This window comes from Sus scrofa, chromosome 1 (genome assembly GCF_000003025.6).
Source record: "Sus scrofa isolate TJ Tabasco breed Duroc chromosome 1, Sscrofa11.1, whole genome shotgun sequence".
Lineage (NCBI taxonomy): Eukaryota > Metazoa > Chordata > Mammalia > Artiodactyla > Suidae > Sus > Sus scrofa.
In genome coordinates, this window is record NC_010443.5 from 146,143,978 (window position 1) to 146,156,650 (window position 12,673).

Here is a 12,673-nt window from a genome sequence, read left to right on the forward strand (position 1 = left end):
GTGCAGGTAGTCCAGCTCAGCCAGAAAAGGAAAGCCGGGGTTGGGGGGTTTGACTTCTGTCAAGGTAAGTACTAGGTAAAACAAAACCAATCCAAAAGACTCCATACTCTTTGGAAGAACAGTCTCTACAATGTACCAGTGATGTTGAAGCTACCACCTAAGTGTCCAGACATATGAAGAATAGAGAACACAAGTTCCATGTTCAAGTGGAATCCAAACAATGAGATGACCAGTCATCAGAATTAAGACATGAGAATTTCAAAGCAGTTATTGGAATATCTCAAATTTTTAATGGAAAACATTCTCCTAAAGAATAAACAAATAGGAAATCACAGCATAGAAAAAGAAAACATATTTACAAAAAAAAAAAAAAAAAAAAAAAAAAAACCACCAGAAATTCTGGAATTGAAGGGAATACAACCGAAATAAATTCATTAGATAGGCTTAAGAGCAGATTGGAGATGACAGAACAGAGTCAGTGAACTTTAAGACAGGTCAAGAGATGCTGAATCTGAAGAACACAGAGGAAAAGGTCTTGAAAAGGAGCCTGGCTTCAGAGCCTGAGAGCAGAAAGGATCTAACATGTTCACAGCTGGGTTCCTGGGAGCAGTCTCAGAGTGGGTGGGGAAAAGCTATTTGAAGAAACAATGACTGAAAATATGCCAAATTGGATGACAGCCATAAATGTGCAGATTCAGGAAACCCCTAGACAGATTAGTAAAATTTAAAACTATCAAAGTCACTACCAAAAAAAAAAAAAAGATAAAGAAAAATCTCTAAAATTCCTAGAGAAAAATGAAAAAGTACATACAGGAAAAACTTTCAAAATAAGACTAATTTCTCATCACATATAATGAAAGCAGAACACAGTGGAACAAAATATTTAAAATGCTTTGGGGGAAAAAAACTTGTCAACCCAGAATTCAATATTCAGCAAAAAATATTCCTCACAAAAATAGGTGAAACAAAGATATTTTTGAATAAATGAAAATGAGAATTCACTGCTAGTAGACAAAATTACTAGAAATACTAACAAGTTCTCTAGGCTGAAGTGAAATGATATTCAGGAGAAACTCAGATCTTTAGGAAGGAATGGTGAAGAACAAAAAATGGTTACTATCGAAAGAAAAACAAAAATCCATATTTTCATTTTATTCTTTACAGATAAAACTTCAGAACAGTTTATGATATATGTAGATATACTTCATATAAAAAGTATGTAAATGCATACAAAAATATATGCATACAAAAAATGCACAATGTGCTTTAGCCTCAAGGATGAATGGGATAAATGGATCTATTCAATTACAAGGTTCTTAATTTAATTTAATGTGAAATGATACAACTTTAATTTTTCACAATACACTTTCAGTTAAATGCATTGTTGCAACCTCTGGCAACCACTAGAAAAATGCAGCGGGACAGCCAAAAAGCCCATAGACAAAGTAAAACAGGTTTCTAAATATATTCAATCTAAAACTGAGCAAGGAACAAGTGAGACAGCAGAGTTGGCTGGAGGCCTGAGGCCCAAGAGAACAAGGCCAGCAGAAGGGCATGAGGAAAAGGAAGGGCAGGGAGCGGCCGGCCCATCAAGGTCTTGAAGGCAGGGTTAGTGAGGTGTGGAAGACTTACCCTCAGATAGGAGGGGAGAAGGAACCAGTCTTGGCTGTAACAGTTACCAGGTAAACGGGTGGGTGCCAAGAGGGACAACACTGTTTCTTTACTGGTGGGAAATGTAGGGAATTTCCATTGGATATAATCATTTTTCTCTGTAAGGCAAGACATCTGACGAGAGAAAGGTAGGGGGATCAGAAATTAAAGGAGAGTGGAAAAGTGTGAAACCTGGCCATGGATGAAAGGAACTACCGCTGACCACACACACACACACACACACACACACACACACACACACACACACAGGATTAAAGGTTGGCAGCAACAGGTGTTTTGCTATACTACGGTGATGGTCTCATTGGCGTATTAAAGAGTTCAGTTTAACAGTGCAATTTATTGTATGCCAATTTTACCTCAATACATTTAAAAACCACACAGAGGAAAGGATTACAGGTAGTGCTGGGGACCAAGCTAGATCCACTAACCACCACTCTGTTCCCTCCTTCGTTCTGAGAGACTCAATCACGTGTCTTTCTAAGAGGTCTTACTTTCCTCTCTGCCTTTTTCCTTAGCTTCTGTCTGGACTATAACATGCTCTCAGGTTTCTTACAATGTACTAGAGACCCATATTCAGTCTTGGTGTTCCTGCAACTCCTTATTCACGGAGGCTCAGTTTCTGGTCAATACAGGTCTTCCCTTTGCTGTCGCTTCCATGCAGGCTCCTGCTGCCTCTCCACTCCCTGTCAGGAGGGCCCCTCCTGGTCACAGGCCCTGTCAGCAGGAGCTCTGACTGATGAGCTGGATGCCAAGCTTCATTCCCTCCCAGAAAATATTTTTCAATAGAAACAGGCCACAATCTAAAAATGATGAGCCTTCTTTTCTTCCTAGAAGACATATTTACTATTTTGCAGTTCACATTTCATTTATTTCCTACTTTAATCAAGGTGAGGGACATAAATTTTCAAGTTGCTTCTAGTTCCTCGAAGAACAAGTGGGAAATAACTGATTCTAATAAAAATGGTAATCACAACCACAATTCTGTATGGAGCCCCTTGCTCTGAAGGCAGGGAAACCCTCCAAGAGAACCAACTGAAAAGTCTTAGTGCAAGCCACCCAGTAGGACGTGAAGGAAGAAATGAAAGAAACTTGACGGAAAACAAACGCAGGCAGTGGGACAGAGACTACTCTGCATGTTTCCATCTCCTAGAGGCAAACCTTCCAATCCCGCGCTGGGCACAGCCAGGTCTCTGCACACAGCTCCTTCTGAGGGGCTGTGGGCCCCAGCTCCACGCTCTCCCCTCTTGATGTCCCAGCTGCAGGGAGCAGACCCTGGGGCACAGCTGAAGGTCACTTAGGGAGAAAGAGCTGCACACCCCCCTCCCCAGCCTTGGACCACCCACCTCTGGGCTGTTACGTGAGGGAGAAGAAACCTCTCTTGGTTTGGGATGTATCAGTGCAGGAAACAGACCACTCTAGACCTTAGAGCAGAATATAATAAACACGTGGGATGCACTACTTCCAAAATCATAGGCAGGGATAGAGCCTCATGACTGAACCCCCAAAGCTACGCTCAGAATGATCCTCCACAGAACATGCCACTGTAACCACCGAGTTCAAAACACACCAGTTCACCACAGTGGGTCTGCTATTGTGGCTTATTATATGTTAGCTAATAAAAATGCCTCTTCAAGTTAATTAAGTCAAGCTAGTTCACACAAGAAGAAATACACTGTATAATAATTTTAGACATATGGAAAGACAGCCAAGATGTTTAATAAGCAGCCAACCACTTCCTGAGATAAGGCAAGTTTGAGGATCACCGATCATTGAAGTACTACACCATCACAGCAATTTTCAAAAAATGAAGTTCTTACATAACGGACTACCTTTTGATACATGGAAATAAAGAACTGCCTGGCAACAATCTCCATATTTCGACATGCACATGAACATTTAGAGAATGCATTTCATCTAGTATATTAGACATCAAATGACTGAATAATGGCACAATAATGAGAATGTCATTCGAAGCGTTTCATGATAATTTAAAAATCATTCTGAAGTTTTCAATAATGTAGGAAAGCCTCTGCTATTAGGTCAAGGGCAACATTTGTTCGCATTACTTAAAGGTCATTAAAATACATCCTTAATCATAACATGTGGTTCATTACAAATAAAATTGCCTTTCGTTCAATAAAACTAATTAAATGTAAATGGTATTGTTTACTGCTATATGGATCTTTTGAAATAAATCAGCAAGTCATGATTTATTGAAAATTGTTGTGACCTCATTGTTGTTAATAAATTTGCCTGATCACAAAAGCCAGAAACGCATTTCCCAAATGTCTCTGGTGCCTGAAACGCATTCCTTCCAGTCACCTCTGCAGCAGTAAGAAACCAAACCTGCCACTATGGGACCTGCAGCACAGCTCCCAGCAAGTGGCTGCCTAGGGTGTTAATGCTGTCATTACATTAGCTACTCTGGAACACAACGCAATTCTTGGCGGCATCCTCAGTTCTTTAGAAAGAGCTCTAGGGTCTGCAGGTTTACTCATTCTTTTTTTTTTTTTTTTTTTTTTTTTGTCTTTTTGTCTTTTTTGTTGTTGTTATTGTTGCTATTTCTTGGGCCGCTCCCGCGGCATATGGAGGTTCCCAGGCTAGGGGCTGAATCGGAGCTGTAGCCACCGGCCTACGCCAGAGCCACAGCAACGCGGGATCCGAGCCGCGTCTGCAACCTACACCACAGCTCACGGCAACGCCGGATCCTTAACCCACTGAGCAAGGCCAGGGACCGAACCCGCAACCTCATGGTTCCTAGTCGGATTCGTTAACCACTGCGCCACGACGGGAACTCCAGGTTTACTCATTCTTGATGTCACCATGGACACAATGCTCCACTGAGGATGAGACAAACGGCGAATGACACCAAATAGTCCCTAAATCCACTACATTAGAGAGACAGAAAAGTCAAAATGAGTGATAGTGATGGGCAGTGTAAATGAAAAACCAAATTGCCTTGCCTATATCCATAATGAAATTAGAGCTTTCTTTTCTATGAAAAAGTCTATATATAATATGCCAAATTATATGAAGGTACAAATTTAAACTGATGGATGAATCACAAATTCAGATAAACTTCCTTTTCCCAAAAGTACATAGCTTTTTGGCTTTATGATATCAAAACTGAAAATACCTTCATTTTCCAGTTATTTCACCCAAATGCTTAACGCACTCTCCATCAAAGTGTATCAGCCATAAACTTTTAAAATTTGCATTGTATGAACTGTACAATCTAACTTTCTAAGTATTTTGCAATTTATACATATCTGTCATGAATAAAAATGAGAAAAACATCCTTATAATATTGAATATAATAAAATGTACTTCCTGTGATCATGGCAAAGGGACCATTCAAAGATATTAGATAATATCACAGTAGAATTTTAAATGTTTTCTTAAAATATAAGTTATAAGCAATAAATTCTGCATATTTAAAGTGTACAACTTTCTGCATTTTACTACAAGTACACACCTATGATACCACCATGATCAAGGTGTGGACCTTGCTACCTGCCTTCTGCAGGCCCCTGCTCCACATGTAGTCTCTCTCACTGTGGACCCACGCTCCACATATCACATACTTGTTTTTTAGTTTTTCTTTCAGAAAAATTCTTCCTAATACAGTGTCTTAACACTGAATTTCTTTTCTAACACTCAACAAGTGAAGCCCATTACAAATGGTCACTTTGTGCCACTGTTTCCAGGTGTCCCTGCCAGCAGGGGAACTCCTGGGAGTAGAGCCCCCAGACAGGCCTAAGGGCAGACAGAAACCCTTCCAGTCACTTGGGCTTCCTGATCTCTTCTCCCACTTCAATCCTGGAAAGATTACTTGAGGATGTATGCTAGAGTAAAAAAAAAAAAAAAGGACACACAGGTGGAAAAAGAAGCAGCAAAAACCCAGCAATGGGCTCCAGCTACATTAGAGTCAAGAGGCTTCACAACTGTCTCAGGATTAAAAATAAACCATCTGAACAAGTAGTTGAGACCTGAAAGCTGGGGGTCTTCAGTAACAAAGCACCACACAGCTTATCTTGCCATGTGAAAAAAAGAAGGAAAGCAAGTAGAAAACACAGGGAATCTCAGTGAGGCCAGAAAGAGCAGAGGAGACGGTGTAGAGAAAACTCAGGCCCAGCTGCGGGCTGTCATCAAAGAGCCTACTTGGCCTCACTCGTAAAACTATCTTTCAACCACACAGATTTAGCAACATGACTGAACTTCCTTCTTCATGGTCTGTGTGCAGGGAATATTTTAATAATTACAAGACAATAAATGCTAATGACCAGCCTCTCCCTTTTAGACTACCCGCTGACAAACATCACAGTGGTTGAATGATCAATGAACATGGTGGGGAACAGCCTTCTGGGCACAGCGCAAAACCCACAAGCAAAAAGGAAAACAGATAAATATTTACTTAAATAAAATTTAAAACATTTATATGGCAAAAGATATTTTAAAGCAAAAAGCCAGGAAACATACTGGGAGAAGTGATTTGCAACACGTACTCTGCAAAGGTTTGGCGAATCCTGGACAACTCACACAGTGATGTCAAGAGTTTAAAACAGGAACCACCAAGAGCAATTTAAAATCTGTGCTAAAACAGTGAGCTATTCAGCAAACATACTGCTGTGACTGGCCAGCAGGTTGTTTTTAAGTTTGATTTCCTACTCACAGCTTGACTCAAAACAAATGCTAGATGGATTGGCGATTTCCTGTGTAAACCTGGAATTATTTTAAAAGTAATCATTGAAATATAATCATGGAGTGGAAATAGTGTTTGCATAAAACCAAAGGCAGTACAGTACCTATTTTTCAAATATTTTTACTGAAATATATTTGACATAACACACTGTGTAAATTTAAGGTATATAAGTTAACAATATATTTATGTATTGTAATATGATTGTCACTGTAGTGATTATTAGCACCTCTATCACAGTATATAAGTAACCTTTTTTTTGGTCTTTTTGTCTTTTAGGGCCACACCTGAGGCATATGGAGGTTCCCAGGCTAGGGATCCAATCGGAACTGTAGCCACCAGCCTACACCAGAGCCACAGCAGCATGGGATTGGAGCCGCATCTGCAACCTACACCACAGCTCACGGCAACGCCAGATCCTTAACCCACTGAGGGAGGCCAGGGATCGAACCCGTGTCCTTATGGATGCTAGTCGGGTTCACTAACTGCTGAGCCACGACAGGGACTCCATATAAGTAATCATTTTAAAGACTATTTTAAAATTACTAGTAGGTCACATTATATAAGCACGCATAACTTTTATGCAGATGAAAGAGACTATAACCAAAGATATTTAGAAGAGATTAAAGCAAAGTGAAAAGATGAAAAATGATTAGCAACTGCATATAAAGACCTCTTTTAAAAAATACAACAGGAAAATCGGCAGACAACATCAACAGAAACTTATAAAAATATGAGAAATATAGTTTCTTAAATAAGATATCTCCAACTTCACAAAAAAATTAAATGAAAATTTCAACAGGGTGTCATTTTCACAGTCATCAGAGAAGACTGACAGGTCAATTGACTAATTAATACATAGGAGATGTATGAGTCACTGGAGTCTATTTTGTCAAAAGAATCAAAATCCCTGAAATATGCCTATCTTTTGATCTCTAATCCTATTCATAAAACATCAAAAGTACTGACTGACATGTTCACTGATACAAGGCTGGTTACATCAGTTATAGTTAAAAAGCACCTATAGAGGTGGACAGTTTCTAACATAACCAAACATACTGCTGAATAAATATCTTAACAGGAAAAAGTATACACAGCTTTATCCAACTGTGCCTGTGTGTGGCAAGGGGAAGGGCACCCTCAGGAAGAATCTGTGCCATGTGTGAATGGCAGCCAAAGCTAAGCAGTGATTTTTTTCATCTTCCTTATGATTTATATACTATTTTCAATGCATACACTACTATTATAATCAGGAAAAATTCAACTCCATCTCATTTTTGAAAGAATGGGTCCTAAGAGAGGGGGCTGGTTAGCCTGAAATGCAAAGAAAGCTGTGAGGTAAGAGAGAGGACAGTGGCATGAAGCACACTCTGGGCAGTGGTAACATGGCCCAGGGGGCACCTCATCCTCCTGGCAGGTGTGTCCCTAAAATAAGCCACTCCTCCAATAATAAAGACCCACTGGTGTGGTATTTTTAAAATCTTATGCTTGCGGGACCATCTTTTAATTATAATTTGAAATGTCATGAGGCTTAGTCCGAAAGACATTTAGATTTCTCACTAAGAATTAATCAAGGACTTCTACAAGCTATATTTTTATAACTGGTATGAAACTTGCCCCACTAAAGACACTGTAAAACGAGCAAAATATATGAGACAGCTGTTTTCAGACACAGGACCCAGTGCTTCTGGCAGAATGGCAGGCCTATGACCCTCAGGAGAAGGTATCACAGGTGCGAGCCCCACGGGAGGCCTCTTCCTGCATAAAAGGGAGGTTCTGTACCAGGGGGCTGGGGAAAGCCAAGTGGAAGGCTACAGTCTTTGTAAATTTAGGAACAACAGAGCCCAAGGAAGTATGGCAGCTGGATTGTGCCAACAATGGAAGGGAACAGAGAGGAAAGGAGTGGCAGTGATCTGCAGTGTTCCCTGAGTCTGTTTCCATCCACTAACACCCACCCTGGGTGGGATAAAGCGACATCCCAGAGATAAGAGAGACAATGGAATTAACAGACAAAGAATAAATACTATAAACTGCAGAAAGATTTAAATGAAACTATGAACACATTAGGAGAGAAAAATATTTAAACAATAACAAAATTGAGTGAATACATGGAACCTAATTCCAGAGATTAAAAATATAAAAAAATTTGGGGATAAAAAATTGTTAAGTTGGTCTTAACAGAAGACTAGATCCTGAACAAGATAAAATTAGCAAATTTAAAGAGAGAGCAACAGACACAATCAAAACTGAGTCACAGAAATAAAACAAGGCAGAGAAGAGAGCAGGAGAAGCTGGATACCTGCGGGAATGTCAAGTTTAACATGTGTGTCGTTCTTGTCCTAGAGAGTGAGTGGGGCCTGGGCAGGAAGGAGGATAGAGAAGAATAAGCCACAAACCCAGAGATACAAGAAGAGAACAAACCTAAGCAAGACAAACTAAAAGCCATCACCAAAGTCTTTCAAATGCCCAGAGCAGAACCACAGGGAAACGATAAGGACAAGCACAAAGAACAGTTCAGGAAAGCAGTGGTATGCATAGAAAAATATTTTCAAAAACACAGGTGAAATAGACATCCTTCAAACAAAACTGTAACAATTAACCTAGCAGACTTCTCCTACAATATGTGTTCAAAGAAGCTCTTTGAGTCGAAGGAAAACAACATCCACACAGGAAAGAGGAGCCCAGGAACTGGTAAAGGTAGGGAAAAACGGAAAAGATAGTTTTCACTTTTTAATATCATTTTAATATACTTGACTACCTTAAACAAACAAAAAGTAATGCGTGGTTTATAGGAGTAAAATGGATGAGACAATAACACAAAAAGGATGAGGAGGAGGATGTGGAAGACTACGGTGCAAGATTCTTCAATTGTACATGAAATGGTATAACACCAGACAGAAGAAGCAACTCTTGTTAGCAGCCAGCAGATTGTGGAAAAGATATATAAAACACATGAAGGAATGAATTTCAACCTAGGGACTACCTAAAGTATAAGCAATCAAAAATACCTAAAGAATCAAAATATTGCCAAGTCTTATACATGTCAACATATTTAGTTTCCAAACAGTCCAAGAAGTACAAGAATGAGGGAGGCTCCTGCTATTCACAGTGATTAACTATAAACTATGTGCAATACAGGCAGCTACTGCTACCCAGATCCAACCAAACTAAGGAAAGTGACCAAACCTAGAGTATTCACTTCTCTTCCCTTAACCAACAACTGCTTGGGTCCAAGGTCATTCTTTAGACAATCTCAGTCTGTCTTCACCTTTCCAATGAATATCAGCAAACCATGTAAGATAAAGCTTCTCTCATTCACATAAATAGCACATATAACACAAAATAAATACCAAATGGCCACAACTGTGGTTTTGCTAAAAAAAAAAAAAAAAAAAAAAATTTTTAATTAAAAAAAAAAAAGGCTGTCTAGCAGCTTAGGAAACTCGCAGCACTAGTGAGAAATCACCGAGAACTCTAAATCCATAAGCATGGTTTCCTCTAGTCCACCTCTTGCCTACTTCCCAGGTCACACAGGCCAAGCAAGACAAGCAAGGGTGTCTGTCTCCTTCTCTCGCTGCTGAAACGCAGCAACTCTTCACTTCCCCCCCACTCAGAGAAGTCTCCCCTTCAAAGGGGAAAGCCCATCTGGGTTCTGCCAAAGCAGTGTCTCAAGGACTCCTGGAGTCAGTCACTCTTCTAACCCCCACCAAGAGTCCTCAACTTCAAAGATTACTCAAATGAGAGGGTTTTAAAAGAAAAACAAAAAGGGAAGGGAAAGAAAAGAAAGAAAACCTAAGAGTCAAGCCAACAGGAACACTCGAAACTACACTTCAAACTGGTCTAAGACACCAGAGAAATTACATGGGCATAATTTTCAATGAATTTAGTAATGAAAAAATTATTTTCAAAAATTATCAAACCATTAATTAAGTTAATTGGTATAAACAGAACTGACCTTACTATAGAGAAAAAGATCACTATAAATGAGGGAGTAATGACAGTGCTCACCCCCAGGGCTGGCAGCCTCTGCGTGCAGCTCACCGCCACTTTGAGCTTCCAGTCGGTTTCACCATCTAGTTGATCAGTTCGAATAAAACATGAACCTTGAAATAAGAGAAAAGTTCCTGAGTTGTAGGTACTTAAAACCATTATTTAAGGCACAGTGGGGTACAGAAATGATATATCTAGAGGGTACCATGAAAAAAAATCCTCACAAGTCTTTATTTATTTGACTTACAAAATGTGTTTGCTAAAAAGACATAGGTCATTAACTGTTTAATAACTTATCTCCTATTTGGCCTTCTTGACTAAAGGTATTTTATTTTATTTTATATATATGTGTATAGATAGATAGATAGATAATCTGCAAAACCTCTCTAGGATATAAATTGTGAAATGAAAAACGCCAGCTGCATGATACTGGGAACAAAGTAACACCACCTCCTGAAGAACAAGGTGGGGATGGTGTGCATGTGTGTGTGTCTGTGTGAGTGTGTGTACATAGGGACACTACCACAGACGGAGGAAGGGAACAGGGAATGGGACTGGAATGGAAGCAACACCCTTCTGAGGACATCCTAGTTTACACTATTCACTTTGAAATTATTTAAATAATTCAATTAAAATCATTAAAAAGCCAAATTATGTCAAACCTTAACAAAGTGATCACTAAAAAATAAAAGTAAGCATATAAAACAATGCAGCAAATTAGTAATTAAATCACAAAATGAATTCAAGTGACTTCTGAGGTTTTTCAAAAATTTAATTATAAAATGAAATAGTTTCAGAAAGCCACACAAGCACATGTCCACCTGGTACCAACTGTGGGATCTTTCAGGAGACGCTGTGTGAGCCCCACCCATCACAGTCCCCTGCCCTGCTTGTAAAGTAGCAGTACTACCACTTGCACTTCCCAGTTCTGCTTCAGTTTACCACCAAAATGTGCATCCTTAGCACCACTGCTGGGCCTTGCCCACTCTGGGGAAGTCTTTAAAGTCACTTGTGATCATAGGCCTTCCCTACCCCTTCCAATTTATCTGCTGGAGGGCCTGGTTCTGCATGTCACTGACTGAATACTCACGGTCCAAGCCAACCAGCTCCCCTTCCCTCTGTGGGTCATATAAGTTGGATCCTGCACCCAGGTCCCAGATCAGACTTCACCGACCCTCCCACTGCTGCCCTGCTTCCATCCAGAAACATAAGGTCCTGCTCTGCTCTGATGCCCACAGCCAGCCCTTTATGCTCAGTGCTCACTAGAGAGATCCATTACTGCACCAGAGGTTGTGGAAAGCAGTAGTCTAACCTCCCTTTTCACATTTTACCTAGAAAAAAAAATGTAAAGTGAGAGGCTTCTGCTCTTTGGATCTAGCTGGCTCACCTGGTGGAAAAGTTCCTGTAAGAAAGCACTGATTCCTGTTGTTATTTAACTACATTTCAAGGCAATGAATAGGTACCCTACCATCCTCAGAAGGAGACTGTCAATTAGGTATGTCTGGCTGTGGGTGTGGGTGTGTGTGTGTGTGTGCGCGCGCACGCACGCATGCATGCGCACTGAATGAGCTACAGTATTTGAGGAGTTTCACTCCAATCCTATTACTGTTATGTTAGAGAATCAAGCTGTCCTACCACTGGGAGACAATCAGTTCTCCAAATTTACCAAATTATTAGATTAAAATGTCCAGTGTTCAAAAAAAAAAAAAATCACAAGGCATGCAAATAAACAGGAGAGTATGGCCAATTTATGGGGAAAATTAATCAACAGGGACAGTCCTCAAAAAAGACTTGATGGTAGTTCTACTAGACAAAGACTTTAAAGCAACTATCTAAAACCATGCTCAAACAACTAAAGAAAGATGTGGAGAAAGTCAAGAAAACACTGAACAAGATGGAAATATAAATAAAGAGAGAGAAAACCTAAAAACAAATGAAAAAGAAAATCAAGTGCAATGAAAATTCACTAGAGGGAGGCAGATTTGAGCAGAGAGAACAAAGAATTAGCAAACCTGAATACAGGACGATGGAAATGATCCAGTCTGAGGAACAGAAGGAAAAAAGTGAACAAAGACTAAGAGTCCTATGGAACACCACCACATGGACTGACATATGCACCACGGCAGTCCCAGAAGAATAAGACAGAGAAAGAACCATGAGAGCATCTGAAGAAATAATGGCTGAAAACTTCCCAGATTTGGTGAAAGACACAAATATATACTTGCAACAACCCTAACAAAATCCAAGTAAAACACACCTCATTTGGTAGCACTTTGAAAATATTACATTTTTTACAACTTTGTAAGTTTGTGG

The 12,673-nt window shown here is 39.8% G+C and overlaps 1 protein-coding gene across 1 annotated transcript in view; it reads right to left on the reverse strand.

Annotated features, from left to right (window-relative positions):
- ATP9B (ATPase phospholipid transporting 9B (putative)) overlaps positions 1–12,673 on the reverse strand; it is a 205,873-nt gene that overhangs the window by 121,003 nt on the left and 72,197 nt on the right. Inside the window, 1 exon segment of the mRNA XM_013985712.2 lies at positions 10,379–10,473. Coding sequence (XP_013841166.2) covers positions 10,379–10,473 — 95 coding nt within the window.